Source organism: Mustela nigripes, chromosome 6, assembly GCF_022355385.1.
Source record: "Mustela nigripes isolate SB6536 chromosome 6, MUSNIG.SB6536, whole genome shotgun sequence".
NCBI classification, from domain to species: domain Eukaryota; kingdom Metazoa; phylum Chordata; class Mammalia; order Carnivora; family Mustelidae; genus Mustela; species Mustela nigripes.
Genome location: NC_081562.1, coordinates 17,469,421 through 17,487,661, shown reverse-complemented (window position 1 = coordinate 17,487,661; position 18,241 = coordinate 17,469,421). Strand labels below are relative to the sequence as shown.

Genomic DNA, 18,241 nt, shown 5'->3' with positions numbered 1-18,241 from the left:
ATAAATCTTAAGTTGTCTAATTCCTTGATAATTAAACATAACCCAATCTTTACTTTTAGAGAAAGAATCTGATAAAGACCAAGTGCTTTTATCAGTTCTATACCGATATATTGCCTGGATCGAATGGAAACTACTTCAGAAGTACACTAACGTGGAAATACCAAAAGCCTTAAAATTTTGTGTATCTGTTAACTTAACTTAGCAATTCACTTCTAAGAATTTATTTTAAGAAAACAGTCATGGATGTACACAAGATTCAGTGAAGTGTTGTTTTATAACTATGAAAAGATGCATATAGTCAAAGTGTCCAGTAGAGGATTAAATAAATTATGGTTCAGCCATACAACAGAATAACAAATGAATAAAAATAAAAGACTATGTAATGACCTGGGAAAGATGTTTACAATATATTATTAAGTGAAAAAAGCAGGTTACAAAACAGTATGCAAGTATGAGCCCATTTTTATAAAAATATACATATTTAGCAAAGTAAACGGACAAATGATATTTACCAAAATATTAACATTGGTTATTTCAGCACAATAGGATGATAGTTGATTTTGCTTAAAACCCTCCCCTTTTTTGCCTATTTGAGTTTTCTGTAACGAAGATTATTTTTTCAATGGGAAGATAGTGAGGGAGTTATACTAACCTCAGATTAGCCCAGATGTGCCCCCAGTCTCCTTCTGGCAAGGTAAAATATTTCTGTTCAGCCTGCATCTATGAAATTGCTTCTATTTTATAAATTTGAGTGTCCTTCCAAGATGACATTTAAATTGTCTTTTAGGCAAACTATACAATAGCAATTGTTGGTATTAAAAAAAACCCAAAACACTCAAGTTAATTACCACCAAAAAGAATAGATGAGAAAATACAAATCCTCACTTTAAAAAAGGAACAACCCAAGTACATACTACTAAATTATACAAAGTTACATTATCTAAGTTTAGTTTATTGCAAAGATCAAGACAGCACACTAGAAGTTGGGGCTTCTGTTTCACACCATTCGCAGCATTCACTCTGTTCTCCGCTGCATCCACTCACCCATGCAGAGAAGGTTCTGTATACACACCATGATGTCTGATATTTCTTGGTTCCCATAGTATAATTAGGAAACTTGACACTTCAATTAAAAAGGTAAAATGAGGACATTTACCATCAGACTATAAAATTCCTCTTCTGGAAGAGGATACTATAGTATTTGAAGATATGCTTCGGAAAAAATCATATAAAAATGAAAAGGGCACCATTTCAAGAGCAGTAGGACTACATTAAACTTAAATGAATTCCAACACTCATAATTGACTCAGAAACAAATCTGGTCTTAACAAAAGCCCCAATAAACTAAAACTATCTTAACAGGCACAATGAACAGTGTAAACACTGTTACTGGGCACCAAGTTTAATAGGGCAGACAATGTTTGCTTCTGCATTCACACTTAATTTTTCAATTACATTTTTTTAAAAATGGTACTGCTTAAGCTATGTATGTTTTACAAAAAATTAATTTTAATAAATATGGCAAATGCTAAAAATCTAGCTAGGTTACCATGCAAGGTATTATATAACCAAGACAAACTCAAATGTATAATAAAGGCAACTTGCATTCAAAATGAACTCTACCCTTATATTTTATTAAAAGGGCAAACATCATGAATTAACCCAGCTGCTTACTTGAATTACAAAAGTAACATGATTCAATATGAAAATAAGAAACTGTCTACAAATCTCTGACAGTAATAAATTGCAATATACAATGCATACAGGAGTCATACAGAGCAACAAACTCTCGTACAAAACAAAAATATTTTAATACCTTTAAAATCCAAATTTTTCTTTAAAATCATTCATGAAAAAGATTCTCAAGTCAGAATTAACACCTCAATTAGTCAAGCATCAGGAAGCTACATTACAGCTATTTAATATACAAAGAGACATCGTTTCCCCAGTCACTTCCTTCTCGATGTCTCTGTTGCCAGAATCGTACAGACTCTTTCCCTTCTCTCCACTCCCCATGCCATCATTTCTTCAGATCATGAAAACTGAATTTGTTGAACACCAGAAATCTAAGGTCAGAAAATTTAGATTGAGCAGAATTAAAGAAAAAAATATATTTTTAAAACAAAATATATATTTTAAAAATAACATAAACATTCAAAGAGTAAAAACAATAGACAATGAAAATTAAGTCTACTTCCCACTCCAAATCTCCATTCTGTCTGCCCAAGGGAGCTACTTAATAACTTCTTATGCATCTTCCTAGAAATCTATGCAAATATGAGTATGTGTGTACCTATTTTTAATCCGTAAGAGAATACACAATTACATATTTTGAGAAAGCAATTTCTAACAACCTTCTTTATCGGGTCCTTAATAATAATACAGTCCGGTCCTTGAACAACACAGGGGTTAGGGGTGCCAAACTGCACAACTGAAAATCCTCACATAACTTCTGACCCCTCCAAAAACTTAACAGCCTACTGTTGACCAGAAGCCTTACCCAGAACATAAACAGTCAATTAACACATATTTTGTATATGTATTATATACTGTATTCTTACAACGACACTAGAAAAAAGTAAATGTTATTAAGAAAATCATAAGGAAGAGAAAACCACACCTATGGTACTGTAAAAACTCTGCACTTAAGTGGACCAGTGCAGTTCAAACCCATGTTGTTCAAGGGTCAACTGTGATGTGCTGAAATTAGCTACCTATGATAAAAATCAATGGGTACAATCAATTTTTTAAATAATTTAAGCTACAAAGAAAGTTGTATTTTACCTGTTGATACGACGTTGTATAAACCATAACATTTTGTTGTTGACCATCTGCAGTTATTAAGCCAGCTGGTAACTGGTTAGCTAGAAGACAAAAAAGAAAAGTTAAACCAGGAAAAGAATCGCATCTCCTCTTTGGGTCTGAACCCAAAAGTCACGCCATGCAAGTCTAATGACAATTCTGTCACTAATCAAAATCATCTTGAAAAAAATCATAAACCCTCAAATTTAGCATTTAAAAAAAAAGCTCCCTAAAAAGCACATTTTTCCTACTTCAAGTGTTCAATTTTCTCAATCTTCATTTCTCTAAAATATACTTAGCTGACTGCCCATGTGTACAAATCTGCAGAGACTGGATGGGGTTTCTAATTCATAAGCAGACCTATACCATGAGGCTTAGCTGGGAGCAACACTTACAGGAACTAAGCAGCATGTATTTTATGTACGAGAAATACAAAATATATCTATAAATTTTAAATGAGAAACAGAATCACCGCAGACTTTTTATTTAATCAATATGACAACATTCTTTTTTTTTTTTGAAGATTTTTTATTTTTAAGTAATCTCTACACCCAACATGGGGCCCAAACTCACAACCCCGAAATCAAGAGTCATATGCTCCTCCAATGGAGCCAGCCAGGCACCCCTATTCAGTTTCTTTAAACACCCTTCAATTCAAATTAATTTCAATCGCAAGATTTTACATTACAAGCTATAATTCTCAACATTCCTATCTCGTGTGAATCGTAAACCAAAAACTAGGGGCTATGGAAATCAGAACTATGGCTGAAAGATTGTAACGTCTGCAGAATTTAAATTTCTATGCTTACCCCTCACGGACTTCGAACATGAGGGCATGAACTAATAAGAACTATTCAAAATAGTGCTGTGTCAAAATACTCAGGGCTGATATTCCAAAAGTACCATTACATTTAGTATTAATAACTGCTAACTACATGAATTATATGAACAAATTTAGTTGCATAAATGTATCATAACACTGCTTACTAAATGCTTCCTCTGTGAGTTCTTCACTTAGTCCATCTGTAGCTGTGACTGTTCCACCAATTCCTTTCTCTCCTTTCATAGCCTAGAGAAGGAAAAATCAAAAAAGTAATCACTGGTATTCAAAAGGTACTGTTTTCTAGATGAAAATGCTTATTTCCTAAAATTAGGAGCTTCTATTATTACAAACACTGCACAGAGTATTTATTTACACTTCTGGTTAATTACATATGAAGAGGCCCTTCAAAATGCTAACTTTTTATATAAGCAGTAATCATCACAAGACAGTGTTAGTAATGACCTAGAAAATCTAAAATATTTATGGATAAAAATAAATTATTCTAATTCCAAAATACATCAAAAGGAAAATAGAAGTCTACTTATAGATGAAGTAGTCTGCAAAATACTATAAATATTCAGCTCAAAAATCTACTATAAATGATCCAAATTATCTCTTAACTATATATACATATACATATACATATATATGTATATATGTATACATACATATATATGGCTCTGAGCCAAATGGGCAGTCCTATAACAGCAAGTTTAAAGTTTTAAATTCCTAAATCAAAATTACAGGTTGGACCAAAGAGCTCTAGGTTTTTGTCCACTCACTCTAAGATTCTATGATGCAAAAGATTTGGAAAAGTACTGTGAAGAAGTTATACATTCTCTTCCTACTTTAATCATTTGACGACATATACAACACTAATTCAATAGGATTCTAACATTAAAGCTATTAAGGAAGTATTTTGAAACCAATGTGAATCCTATATCAAGTTGGAGTGTGGAAATAAATACACTGATCTCAATTTATTTTCACAAAATTCATACAATGGGCAAAGATAAACCCAAAAGGAAATGCAGAATTTAGTAAGAAAGGGATACAGTTAGAATTCCCTTTTTCTTATCTAGAAGGCCCCAAGCTTTGAGGTGCTACCTCTTTTAAATGAATGATAACCACAGCATGTGTTACCATCACAGAGTGCTCACTACATGCCAAGCTAAGGGCTGTACATAGGTTATTTTATTTCTCAATAACCCTGGGAGATAGGTATTATTACTAACCCAACTTTACAGACCAGGATACCAAGGCTTAACGTATTTAAGTAATCTGCCCAAGGTCTCATGTGGTGGAACTGGGACTCAGCCTCAGGTGGCTGGAATCCAGAGTCCAGGCTCTCAATCATTACACAACTATGATGTCATCAGTAACAAAGGGAAAAAGAAAGGACATACTATTTAAATACAGTAATCTAAGTGATTACATACTTCTTCTGATAAATGATACATTTAAAAAGTTAAAGTGACTAGTATATCTTAGTTTCTTAAAGGCATAATGGAAGGCATTCTACTTACCTCTCTGAATTTCTGAAGGTATAATTTTAGAGGTTCTACATAACTGTCAAAGCCTAAGGTTGACATGGCAAAGAGAATATCTTCTCCATTGATTGTCTTCCGTTTCTCTTGATGGCATCTTTCACTTGCTTCAGATGTTATAAAGCTGATGAACTCACTTACACATTCTTGAACACATTCTTTGGCATCTTTTGCAATCTGAAGAGAAAAACCACAGGTAAATTTGCAGGGACTATCACCATCCCGTTCCTAACAACCTGCAAAAATAAAAAGCTATTCAGAAGAATACGAATTTCAGTTCGTGGCTGTTAACATCTCATCTCTGAAATAATACACTAATTACATTGACACAATGTGTGCTATCAAAATTCCAACACTTGGAGTAAGAATAAAAACTCGAATACCAGTAAGAGAAGCTCTGACAACTCTTCTCCGAAAACAGGTATAATTTAGGTAAAAAAGCAATCACTGGATGTCCCTACCATCCCATAAAGATGAAATCTTACTAAGCAAATGCCCCAAGAAAATCAGACCCATGGTATATGTAGTCTACTGTGGGCTAGACTCAGGTATCACTCCTCTGCCCTAGCATTTCCACAAATAAGGACACCAGAAAATTTTTAAAAGACAAAACACTGAATTCATGTAAGGTTTACAAGAGAATAAAATAATGACATCTGGTGACATTTTTATTACTGAAGATACCAAGTGTCAGGTACAGGTTTTGAGGTTATTAGAAAAGCAGCACACACCTGTGACTTCATTTTAAAAGCAATTCTTCTTTTAAGGGTGTGGGGTTTCAAAGCCAAACTCTAATGAATTAAAGCATGCAATTCCAAAGCCACTTCTAATGGAACAACAAAAATGCTTGCTGAAGCATACTGTCTTCTACCTCCATGCCTATTTACAACCTGGAGCTACATGCCTACTTGTGATCTCTGTCTGTCAAATAAACAAATAATCTTTTAAATAAAAAGGTAAAATTAATTTTAATAATATATTTTATTCAGCCCAACATCTCCAAAATATTATCATTTTTTTTTAAGATTTTATTTATTTATTTGAAAGACAGAGATCACAGGTAGGCAGAGAGGCAGGCAGAGAAAGAGGAGGAAGCAGGATCCCTGCGGAGCAGAGAGCCCGATGCAGGGCTCGATCCCAGGACCCTGGGATCATGACCTGAGCCAAAGGCAGAGGCCTTAACCCACTGAGCCACCCAGGCGCCCCCAAAATATTATCATTTAAACAGAGGATAAAATGGATTCATTTTTTTTTTTTTAAGATTTTATTTATTTATTTGAGAGAGCATGAGCAGGGAGGAGGAGTAGAGGGAGAGGGAGAAGCAGGAAGCCCAATGTGGGACTCGATCCCAGAACCCTGAGATCATGACCTGAGCCAAAGGCAGCCAATTAACCAACTGAGCCACCCAGGCACCCAGAGAATCCATTTTAAAACTGAGGTATTTTAATTATTTTTTTCATACTAAGCCTGCACAATCTGAAGTTCTGTTTTACATATACAGCACATCTTAATTCAGACTTGCCACATTTCAAGTGCTCAAGAACCATCTGGGGCCCGTGGCCTGAGGTACAGGGCAGCACAGGGCTAGCAACAGAAACCGTAATCAGCAGTGAACCGTAATCAGCAGTGTGCTTTATTTCCCCTCAAAGCGTAAGGAGGACCTCTCATACTGGAACTTATAGGCTTTGCCTAATACTATATTTCTTTGTGAGCTTTATTACTTTCGTAAGCACTTTATAAGCTACAATGAGAAAAAAGTTTATTATGAAATACAATATATAAAAAAAGTGGCTTCTAATTCAGACCAAGTGATGAGTAGAGAGACAAGTTAAAATAAAGTTGTTAAAAATAACTGTCTATATGACTGTCTGTCTCAAGACAGAACTACTTAAAAAAAATGCCAGTTAAATTTAAATATACATTAATATTTATGATTATATAAAAACAGTTGCTTCCAAATGTAAGGATTTTCTCCATATCAGTCCAAAATGACCCAATTTTGCTGCAACATTATAGAAGTCACAACTCCATATGCCCAAACCTGATAGTTCTGATAATGCACCTGTTTTTCAAGAGATGGTTCATTCTATTTTATTTGCTTCACGTGGGGGCAGGGACACTGCACATGGAGTCCTGCTCAGTAACATGTAGGGCTGAAAGAGCTGCTGGACCTGGGGAAGGCTGAACGGCTGAAATCAATAGCTGACCGTGCTCAGAACTACACACTCACGTAGGTCTCTGCTCCCCTTTCCCCTGGAAAAACAAACCCCGTTAAATGTCTCCTCCGCATTACCTTTCCCGTTTGAGGTATGGCATTTTTCATTATCCTTGCAACATTTGCAATTGGAAGATAGATATCTTGTTCTCTGAAACTTTCTTTTGAACCATTTGTGTCTTCATGATCATTCATGCTGTCCTCAGTATCTAAGGAAATAAAAATGACTTAGGTTTAAAGTTTCTCATCATCTTTACTTCAAGATAGAGAAGACTACCTAAAATGATCTAAGATAAGAACCATCCTGGTTCATTTCCTAATCATTTTTAGGGAGGAGGATAGCAGTTCTTTTCATAATTCTGTCACAGCCATAACTGAATCTACTCATTAGTTTCAAACCCACTGCCTCAACTCCTTTGATCCTCAACTCTGCCTAATAAAATGTTACCTACCCGTTCGCAAAAATGCTCAAAAGCATCTCCACAGCACCTTCAGAAGTGATCTCCCCTTTCACAAAATATCACAAAGTGCTTCTCCGTGTCTTTTCTGACACATTTTGTAATTCTTTTTATTTCTCTCTTAGATAACGGCTCCCTCTTAGATAACGGCTACCTTAGGCCAGGGATCAACTCTGTGTACTTCCTAGAACTCGGTATAGCATCTTCCACAGAATTACTCACAAGTATTTGTTACATAACTTAGCTAGAAAATTTATAGACTATGACCTATAGTTCCTTGCATATCGCCAGATTACGAGGTTATATTATACAAAGCCAAGTTTACACAGAATGGAAAAAGTGGACTTGAACATTACTGAGCCAACTGGGTTAATACTATGTACTAACTTTTTGAACAAAGCTATAGCACTGATCCGATGTTCTTGCAAAAAGTGAATCCTTGAATTATATAGACTCAGATGTAACTGCAGCTTTCACAGTACCTGTAACAGCCTTTTTAAACTAAATGCAGTATTCTCTAAATGCAGTAATACATACTCTTTCTAGGCACTTAAGCTGATTCAAGTTACATTTTTTTTTTTCAAGTTACATTTTTACGTGTATCTGTTTCAGGATGAAGTAACTAATCACCCCCCCCCAACTGCCTACCAAAAAGTATATCTTAAGGGGCACCTGGGTGGCTCAGTCAGTTAAACATCCAACTCTTTATATCAGCTCAGGTCTTGATCTCAGGGTGTGCATAGGGCCCTGTGCTGGGCATGGGGCCGGCTTGCCAGTCCCACCCTCTGCCCCCTCCCCCACTTACTCCCCAAAAAGCATACTTTTTCTTTTAAAGTAGGCTCCACATCCAGCATAGAGCCCAATGAAGGGCTTGAACTCACAGCTCTGAGATCAAGATCTGAGCTGATATCAAGAGTCGGATGCCACCCGGGTGCACAAAAAAAATACTTTTCTAGAACTCTCTTCTAGAATTCTTTTCCAGAACTCATCACTCTTTTGCTGACTATTCTAATAAAAACAGCCCTGTTTTAGACTATCACTGAACTTTGACACAAGATTGCTCATTTTCCCGTAAAGACAAAAGTAACCTGGAACATCACATTATTAGAATTTCCACTAAGTTGTTTCTCCAGGGAATGTCTTTAATTGCGGCTTTCTCACCGTCGTGAGGCTGTATCACGTAGTGGCTTCCTCCGATGTAGTCCGCAGAGATGCCTAGTTGAGAAGCATCTGTTGTAGCACTGTCGCCATCCATCTATGAGGAAAGACGTTTTGCAATACTCTTCAATAAAACATCTAAAAAAATCTAATAAATTCGATACTCAAAAACTGTCACAGGATGGGTCAATTAGTTTTCCAGGCGTTAAGCTTACTAAAAGATAACATTTATATCTCTTGATTTGGAAACCTTTCGATAATTTTCCAATGTTTCAAAATGCCCCTGTCTACTCTCTGTAGGTGATAAGCATTAAGACCAACAGGGAAGCAAAACAAGGAAATGAATCTAAAACACACACAGCTCTTTCTTTGCAATTGCATAATCCTCACATAGAGTGCAGACAACCCTGACTTACAACCTTCCTTGTCCCTGGAGTGACAACCAGAGCCAAAGTCAGCTTAGTAGTCCCCTAAAGTCACTGATTTCCATCACTTTCCACTCTCCCGCCACAGCCGGATAGTCTTTGCGAATCCTTTTGCTCTTGTGCGGACCTTCTCCGCTGTCTCACAGAAGTTCCGCAAGGGGCAATGTCTTGGTTCAAACTGCTGTTTGGCATGAGAAGCATACACATTCCTTGAACAACTCTGTGACCACACAACCTGAAAGCACACCCTACTGTGAACCAGCCTAACAGCTCTAATTCTACTCCACAATTCCCCCCTCCTGCCCCCTCCCTCAACCTTCAGATTCTTTAAAGAAAAAAGAAAAGGGGAGAGGGTGGTCAGGGAGACTGGGGATCTGCATAAGAAGACAGTAAAATTATAACCGTAGACAAAAATGAGAATTAAAATGACTGTTTTTAAAAGAAGCCTGCTTAATTAAGTTTGCTCAGAACTAAAAGAATTCTAAGAGGGAAAACCTAGAGAAAACTGCACCCTAAGCTCTACACGGTCTTCATTCCATTTCACCAACATGGCAAACCCTGGAAATCTTTCCACTTTGCAAATAATACTATTCAAAACAATAAGTGACTAGCTGTCTGTGGGTGGAAAAACTGCAAATGCATTACCTGAATAAAAAGCGTAGGAAAAATTAAGTACAATCTATACATGCTTTCAGTCCAAATCAAGAGACACATGTTTATCAGGTCCAGGACACTGATAACAAGTTTAATGTTATTAACTGCACTATTTAAGTCCTTGTGTGCCACATCATGTTTCCTGGCTCTGTTGGATTTTCATCTACTTGTAAAACAGCACGCCGGTTTCCAAGTCTTCAATGACATGACAATTCTTTGATACATCTATTGACTGGTGTTTAATTGTAGATAAAGATATATTTCCATAATCTATGTCGTTTTCTAAGGAGCTAGAGAAAGAATTCACCTACTTTAAATAATTTGCACAAGTACAAGGTACCTATTTATTGATACTTCACAGTGGCTTCTAAAAGGTAGTAAACAATGGTCAGTGAGCTCTGATTCTGACTTTCCTGCTGATCCCTGAAAACAGCATCACTACCCATTAAATGTGTTTCTATACAAAATGGAAATAGTATCACCTTCCCCATCTTAAACAGCTAATGTGAAACAGTACCCAAAAATAAAACGCTATTTTAATCTTAAAATGCTAACAAGATACTAGGAGAATGGTCTTTTTTTTTTTTTTTTTTTTACGATTTTATTTATTTGTCAGAGAGAGAGAGAGATCACAAGTAGGCAGAGAGAAAGGGGGAAGCAGGCTCCCTGCTGAGCAGAGAGCCCGATGCGGGACTCTATCCCAGGACCCTGAGATCAAGACCTGAGCCTAAGGCAGAAGCTTAAACCACTGAGCCACCCAGGTGCCCCGAGAATGGTCTTTAATAGATAGGATGATGGATTTATTAGCCATGAAAGAAAGCTCAATTAAGATAACTGTGAATTAACTAGTTTTCATAATGCCCTAAGGGAGATTAGGGAGATGACAGTTTAGGAGAAAGGACCAAAGTGGTTGTTTCAGAACCTAAAACTGGAAACAAATCTTTGTTGGGGTGGGACATGGGGCATCTGTCTGGGGGATCAATTAATTTATAAATATAACATGAAAAAAGTAGTAAAGGCAAAAAGTTTTAATCACATTTTCTTGTCATACACTGGAATTAGTAGCAAGATTACCATTTGGATTCACAGCATTAGCCTCTAAACCTCAGTCTTCTAAAAAATACTTCTGAAAGTATTTCAGAGTTGTCAGGATGCAAGAAAGGGAACCTGCTAAAGAGCTGAGCACTCGGTAGATAGTGATCCAACCCGCCCTTCTTGAGAATAAGCAGCACGTCGCAGACTTAGCTGTGCGTGTCTCTGGGTCAGCAAGCCGTAGCTCTTCTGTCATTTCGTCACACCTGTCTTCCTATCGTTCTACCGTAAAATCCGGCCCCATACTTTAATCCCAGTGTTCTCCCACTCTCCTGAAATCTTTCTGATTTACCCCATTCTGCCCCAAAATGAGTGTCCCCTTCTCTGAATCACCAAGATACCTGGTAACAAATCAAGCCTCATCTTTGATGCTTACAATCTGCTAGCCATTCACATATATATTTACTATGAGTGGGGAAATGAGGCAGAGGTACTTGCTAGATACATCCCAGAGGCTTTTTCAAGGTCTAAACTTCCTATAAAAATATTCAAAATAGACTGGAGATTTTAAGTAAACCAGTCAACAACTACTTACCAAGTAAGCACCTGGTATTTATCAGGTCCGTGCTATGTGCTGGGGATGTAGCCTAGTCAACAACATAGACCAGATCTCTGTCCTCATCTCGCAGGGGAGACAAGTATTATGTAAACTAGTGGTAGGGGAAAGGGATGGGGAGTGTAGTCTGTTAACACTTCCAAGGCACAGGCTCTGGAATCTTATCACCTGGTTTGAATTCCTTCCTACTTACTTGCCATGAGACCTTGAGCAAGTGAAATGCAGACAGGACTCACCATGGAAAGACTCAGCATAGTGTAACAGGAGTACACAGTAAATGTTATATATAGCTATTAAATAATTACAATAACTAATTACTACCGAGCGCTAAGGAAAACAAAGGTGTTTTGTTATATGCTTTGAGAGCTTATTGCAAAAGGGGCCACACTAGTCTGGGGAGTCAAGGAAGCAGTCTCAGGAAATGACATTTAAATAGATGAAAAGATAGAAATCAGCCAGGCAAGGAAGAATGAGAAAAGAATGTTCCAGGCAAAAGAAACAGAAATCTACTACTGGTGGACTAGAATGAACTAACAAGAGGCTAGATGAAGCGGTGCCTTGTGGACAAGAGCAAATCAAAGGGGAGTCTGATTTGCACAGTTCTGCTAAAACTCTGGCTTCAGTCCAGTGTAGAAATGGAGGAGCAAGAATGAGGGCAGAAGACCACGAAGGACCATGAAGCTGCAGTCAGAGCATGAATCCAGGCAAGATGGTGAACATTCATTCCCCAGACAGGTCCAGGACAACAGCTGTGGAGATCAAGGGGAGCAGAGGAAAGAGCCTTGCAGGAGGTCAAATCAACAGACCTGGTAACTGAGTGAAAATGAACCAGAGGAAGGGCCGAGGGGATGCTGCTGGGCTTCTTGCAGCTGCAGAGACAGAGAACAGGGAAGGCAGGGCATGGGAGCACTGGGCAGCGAGAGCCGAGCTGGAGCCAGTGACCACGAATGTGCAGGGGCACAGTCATGACACATCCGCAGCTGGGGAAAGAGGAGGGAAGCTCAAGTGCTGGGCCTTATCCAGACAGCAAAGAGGGGAGGGCATGCAGGAGAGCGATGAGACAATGGGTGAAACAGCCAATCACTAGATCCAAGGAAACTGGTAACTACGGACAAAGAGTAGTTCAACCCCATTAAACTAATGTGACTGACTATTCTGTTTACTTAGCTGAACTGATATTGTTTTCTAAAATATTATGTGAAATCAATGGTTGGCTGGCTAATACAATAATTTGGTGATGTAGCAGTATTTAAATTACACTAATAATTTGTTGCAAATGCGGGAAATAGTTCCCTCTTTAGTATGTTTAACATTTATTGAGCACTTTCTAAATATCTCCTGCACTGTTCACGACCCTGTGAAGCAGATGAGAAAATTGAGGTTATAGAAGGCTAATGACTTGCCAAAGGTGACAGAGTAAATGGGATTTAAATCCAGAGTCTCCGATGCCAACTACTTTACAGTATTTGTTCCTAATAGTTTTTCCTATAGTCCATAAGCCTAAATCTATACTTTGGCCTCTCTAAATTCCAGGTCTAATGACTGTATATTAAAAACATTTAAAGTTGCTTCTCGAGCCAGAACATTATCTGTGGGATATAAGCAATACACATGGTTTGGGGTTCAGGATCAAGAGCAATCATGGGCCCTTTGGGCAGACCACCCAGGTTGAGGCTGGGCTCCCCACTTACGAGCTGTATGTCTTTACTTACTGTCCTCTTAGTGCTTCAGCTTCCCCATTTTTAAGATGGAGTTGCTATGAGAAGTGAAGTTATTATATAAAAAGCACTTAGCAAAGTGTATGATATATAATAAGAACTCAACAAACATAACCTAATATTATTTTTGTCTCTTCAAATACAGTGCTCACCCTTCTTTCCAGGCATGGTTTTTCTCTCTCACATAACCCCTTTCACCTGTTCTCTGGACCAATTCCTTTTTATCTCTTTGAGGATAAGAAGTGACACGAAGATTCCTTCCCTCTAATGGATCTTCAGACCAGCTGCTTCGCTCTTTCTTCAACACGCTCACGCTCCCTCACTGAACACACAGAAGTACACCCAGCCCTGGAAAACCGAGATTCCACGCCACAGCCTTGGCTAGCGATCACAGTCACCCCAATGGTCCTCATGCATCGCTGCATTCCTACTGCAGCTTCCTGGCGGCGCTTCTCCACCCCACCAGGATGCTGAACCCGCTCTCGGAAGTTGCCAGTAATCTTGCCTTCATTCCCACTTGGCTGTTGTTAGTAGTGCTGACCACCGAGGACCCCACACGTACTCGTGAAATTCTCTTCTCCCTTGATTTTGAACAATATCCTTTTCCCGAGTTATTTTTTTCTCCCCACAGCCCAGTTGTTAGTTTCACCCAAGGTTATCCTTTCCTGTTTCTTCCCTTACTCTCTTCATGAACTCATGAAATACCACTTCTATGCTCAGAAGTCCTAAATCTACAACCATATCCTGCCTGCCACTCCAGTGAGCCATGCCCGTAGAACATATCTGATATCCCATCGCTGCCAACTTAAGATTTTGGAAACTGAAACGCACCTCCCTGTGTCCTTCAAGGAGGCAGTGGCTGAGAGCTCCTCATCTGTTTTCTAGCTACTGGGATCCCACCCTCCCTGGCTAATTATACCAACGTCATCTTAGATTCTTCTGTCTCCTCCAAGTTCCACTTCTTGTAGTAAGTTTCCTGGATATGCCCTTCCTTTCTCTCCTGCCACTGCATTACTATCAAACCTACCAGGGTACATATTGTTTTAAGACAGATCTCACTCGAATACCGTTTCTATAGCGCCTGACCCTGGAACATTCTAAAAGTCTTCAGCGTCAAATCCAAACCTAGTTTTTCCACGGCTTTTCATGAGTGGATCCCCCACTTAACTAAACTTGTCTCCAACTCTCTCTTCAGGGCTGATAAAAATCTTAGTGCTAGAATGTGCCTTATTTAAGGATCACCAGGTACAGCTCTTTAATTTTAGGGCTGAGGCATGAGTCATGGCTCAAGGAAGTTGTAACATGCCTGACATCACAAATATAGTAGCAGATTCAGAACTAAGTATCCAGACAGGAAAAGTGGTATCTCGCACTAAATTATGCTATGAAATCTCCACTTGGATGATGCAAATCTACTCCCCATGCCCTAAACATCAGTTACTCATCCCTGCCTTCAGGCTTTTGCTTTCGGTGATACCCTCCACTATCCAAATCCCACTTTTCCTTCAAGGCTAAGTCCAAGACAGTCCCAACTACCCAGGCCTACCACACCACTGGTCTTTTCATCTCTGCCACCCTTAGAACTAACATGTTCCATTCCCTGCACAATTGTCCTCTAAGCATTCAGTTCCACTGAAGCCCTTCTAGCAAAACAGACAAGCCTCTTAAGAGCTGGAACAAGCTTTTTATCTCGTAGTCTCCACAGCACTTAGGGGCCCACAGGAAACAATACATACAAGTCCCTAAAAAGAAAGAAGCAACAGGAATGAGTGAGTGGACATACTGTCTGTCTAGACTTGAAGGACATTCATTCTGCTTGGGATCTCCAGTGAGACATTAGGTATAATTTTATTTCCAGCTAATTATTGTTCAAATCTAGTTAATAACCAAAATGGTACGACATACTTACCGTCATGAAATACTGTCAGAACCGTGTTGTCAGCGGTGTTCAGGAACACCTTTCTAAAAGGAGGGCTAATCTTCGCCCAACTTCAACCTAGAAGATAAACATCTATTAGTAGTAACAACGTACTGCCTACGGGCTTTCTTCCTAGTAAAAATTTTAAAAGCGTGTATAATTTCACCTACTATTCTTATTCAACAGAGTGCAAAAAAGCAGGCACCCAATAAAGGTTTCTTAAACTGGCAGCTATATTTTGGAGACCTGGCAAAAAAGTTAATTCTACGGCAGGGAGGAACTGCTTTCCTAACATAACCCTGAATTTAGTCATGTTAATCATAAATATTTGTCACAACACCCCAAATTATATGCACAAGACAAAAATTTTTACACATCTAAATTCTTCAAAATACTAACACCCAAGACACAAACACCCCAACTTAATTTTTCAGTGATTTTCTTAATATTTTAGAGTGAGATTTAGGGAGTCCAAAAGCTCAAAAGGGGAGAAGAGTATCTCAGAATACAATGCTTTTAAATTAAACACCTCGGATGATACTGAAAAGAAGATACATGCTGCCCAGAGAACATACATGGAACACAATCAATTAGGACCTTTATTTATCATTTTAAAGCACCACCATTTTGGATTAAAATTGCATCTGAATAGCACTTCATTTTCACTGTAAGGCATAAATAGCTGAATAAATTGGGATCAATTACAATGTTACAATCTCCATTTCTCATTTGCTCTTTTCCCTTTTTTCAAGTGAAGCAATTAAATTGGGGGGAGGGGCAAAACAAAAACATATCCTTTCAGTGTTAATTTTAAAAGGAAGAGAAAATAATGCAATGCATTCAAGCATGAAATCTAGTAAACAGAAAAAAAAAATGTAGCCAGGAACTGAATTTTTTTAAATGTCAGTCCAGACAGCAAAGACTGGCTGACATGGTCTACTCTGCTATAATCTTAAAAGCAATGTCTGATTTCTTTTTAAAATATTGTCCTCTTTCTAACCCCAAGACTGCCCAGAAGATTCCTTCCTTGTGGCTAGAAGCGTTTTTTTTTTTTTTAAGGGTGTCTTTGAAAAAGAAAATCCTCAGTATACTTAAAATGGAGCTATATACATTTATGTATTTTGCTTGGGGGAGGGGGGCACACCTCACCACACTCTCTCACCCAAATAGTTGACTCGGTATATATTTAGAGTCAATATATTAAAGATAAACACTGTCACCTCATATGGTATATATTTTCCTAAAGGCAGGTTATGATCTATGTGAAAGCTCAAGGGAATGCATACATCTGTTTAATGTTTGAAGAAATGCAAATTTGTATCCAAGAAAAGCAGCAGACCCTTCCTCCACCCTCCATTCTCTGGCATCAACAACCAGAGTTTTGCATCAATAGAATCCTTAAATTAAGCTACAGGAGCAGTGCGGGGAAGGAATAATCGCCTTTTAAGGAATTCTGGTTAAACTTTCAATACTTTACAAATAAAACCCTTATTTATTAATGCCACTTCTATCGATCAGTTTATCTTACCACTTTATTTTGCCGATTAGTTTCCGTACTAAGAAAGCCCAAACCACCCCAGGGATTCGTGGCACGAACCAGGGCACCGTGGAGTCCATGCGGGTTAGTGGGATGCTATTTTTTTTTTAAGGTCGTAGGCTACCTAACCTTGTTTAAATTATCTTGTTACAGTACTTTGGCCAAGATTACGACTTGTGGGTGCTCTGTAATTCTTTGTTCTCGAAGACTACCGCTCCTCAGGCCCGGCAGATCCTCCCCGCCTCCCACCGAAGATTAAAACCTTAGTCCAATCCGAAAGGCTTCCTTCCCACCTTCGGGGCAAGTCCAGGGACCGCAAGCCGCCAGATGGCTGCATTCTTTACGTGGAAGCCAGACTGCGGGGAAACCAAATCCACTCCTTCCTCCCGGGGACCTGGCTTCCTCCCCACGAAGGTGCGCGGGCTGGCCCCGGCCCCACCGCCCGGCCCGGCCGACTGTCAGTCCCGCCGGTGCGGGGCGACCGCCCCTGGCGCGCATCCCCCGACTCGCCCGCCCAGGCCCCGGGCCCGCGCCCAACGCCTGCCGGCCGCCCTCCCGCCCGCTCGGGGCGCCGGGGCAGACAAAGCGGCCCGGCCCTGCCATGCCCCCGCGGGCCGGCGGGCGGGAGAGCGGGCGGGAGGGGGGCGCCCCCGGGGACTCCGCGCGGCAGCCCGGCCAAGGGCGCAGGGTCGGAACCGGGGTCCGGGCCAGTGCCCCCCGCTCGGCTGCCCGCACAAAATGGAGCCGGGCGGGGCGCCGCCGAGAGCGGGCCCGAGGGGGCCCCGGCGCCCCCTCCTCGGCCTCGGGCCCGGAGCTCGGCGGCGGAGAGCAGGAGGCGGCCTGGCCCGAGTCCCGCCGCTCGTCGGCCCGGAGCACAAAGAGCCGCGCCGCGGCCCCGCGCCCGCTCCCCGGCCGGGCCCGCAGCGGGAGCGGCCTCGCAGGCGCCGGCCCGGCCCCGGCCCCGGGCGGGAGGGCGGGCGGGAGGAAGGCGAGTGGCCCCGGCCGCGGCAGCGTTGGCGGCGGGGACGGCGCCGGGAGGAGACGGACATTTCATTCGAGCTAAAGTGGAGTCGGTTTAGGAGCGATCATTGGCCGAAGCGAGACACAAACCTCCAATGCAGCCCTGGTTGGCTCCCGTCTCCAATCGGCTGTTTGGTTGGACAGAAAATGGCTGCGAAGGAACCAGTCCCAGCGCGGAGCTCCGCTTCCAGGACTCGGCCTCCCCTCCCTCCGCCGCGGGCCGCTTCCCTCGGCGCGACACCCTCCCTCCGCGCCTCCCGCGTGCCCGCCCGCCCCGGCCCCGCCCCTGCCCCGCCCCCGGCCGCGGCCCCGCCCCGC

The 18,241-nt window shown here is 40.5% G+C and overlaps 1 protein-coding gene across 2 annotated transcripts; it reads right to left on the bottom strand.

The window, feature by feature from the left end:
• Positions 1-255: 255 nt before the first annotated feature.
• NFYB (nuclear transcription factor Y subunit beta) lies at positions 256-18,188 on the bottom strand. Of its 2 annotated transcripts, none has more exons than XM_059402211.1 (8): positions 18,014-18,188; positions 15,358-15,444; positions 9,007-9,100; positions 7,466-7,596; positions 5,152-5,349; positions 3,790-3,871; positions 2,785-2,864; positions 256-2,066 (listed from the first exon to the last, which is right to left on the bottom strand). In XM_059402211.1, exons 2-8 carry the CDS (start codon positions 15,361-15,363, stop codon positions 2,034-2,036), a joined length of 624 nt encoding a protein of 207 aa, XP_059258194.1. In that variant the 5' UTR covers positions 15,364-15,444; positions 18,014-18,188; the 3' UTR covers positions 256-2,033. The 2 variants fall into 2 exon arrangements, with proteins under 2 accessions (XP_059258194.1, XP_059258195.1); XM_059402212.1 differs by lacking the exon at positions 18,014-18,188 and adding an exon at positions 17,197-17,428.
• Between the last annotated feature and the right edge of the window lie 53 nt (positions 18,189-18,241).

Coding starts and splice junctions, on each gene's coding strand:
- NFYB (XM_059402211.1), bottom strand. Junction 5,350..7,465: donor CCATACCTCAAACGGGAAAG/GTAATGCGGAGG, acceptor TTTTCTCTTCAG/ATTGCAAAAGATGCCAAAGA. Junction 3,872..5,151: donor ACCTTCAGAAATTCAGAGAG/GTAAGTAGAATG, acceptor TTCCTTCTCTAG/GCTATGAAAGGAGAGAAAGG.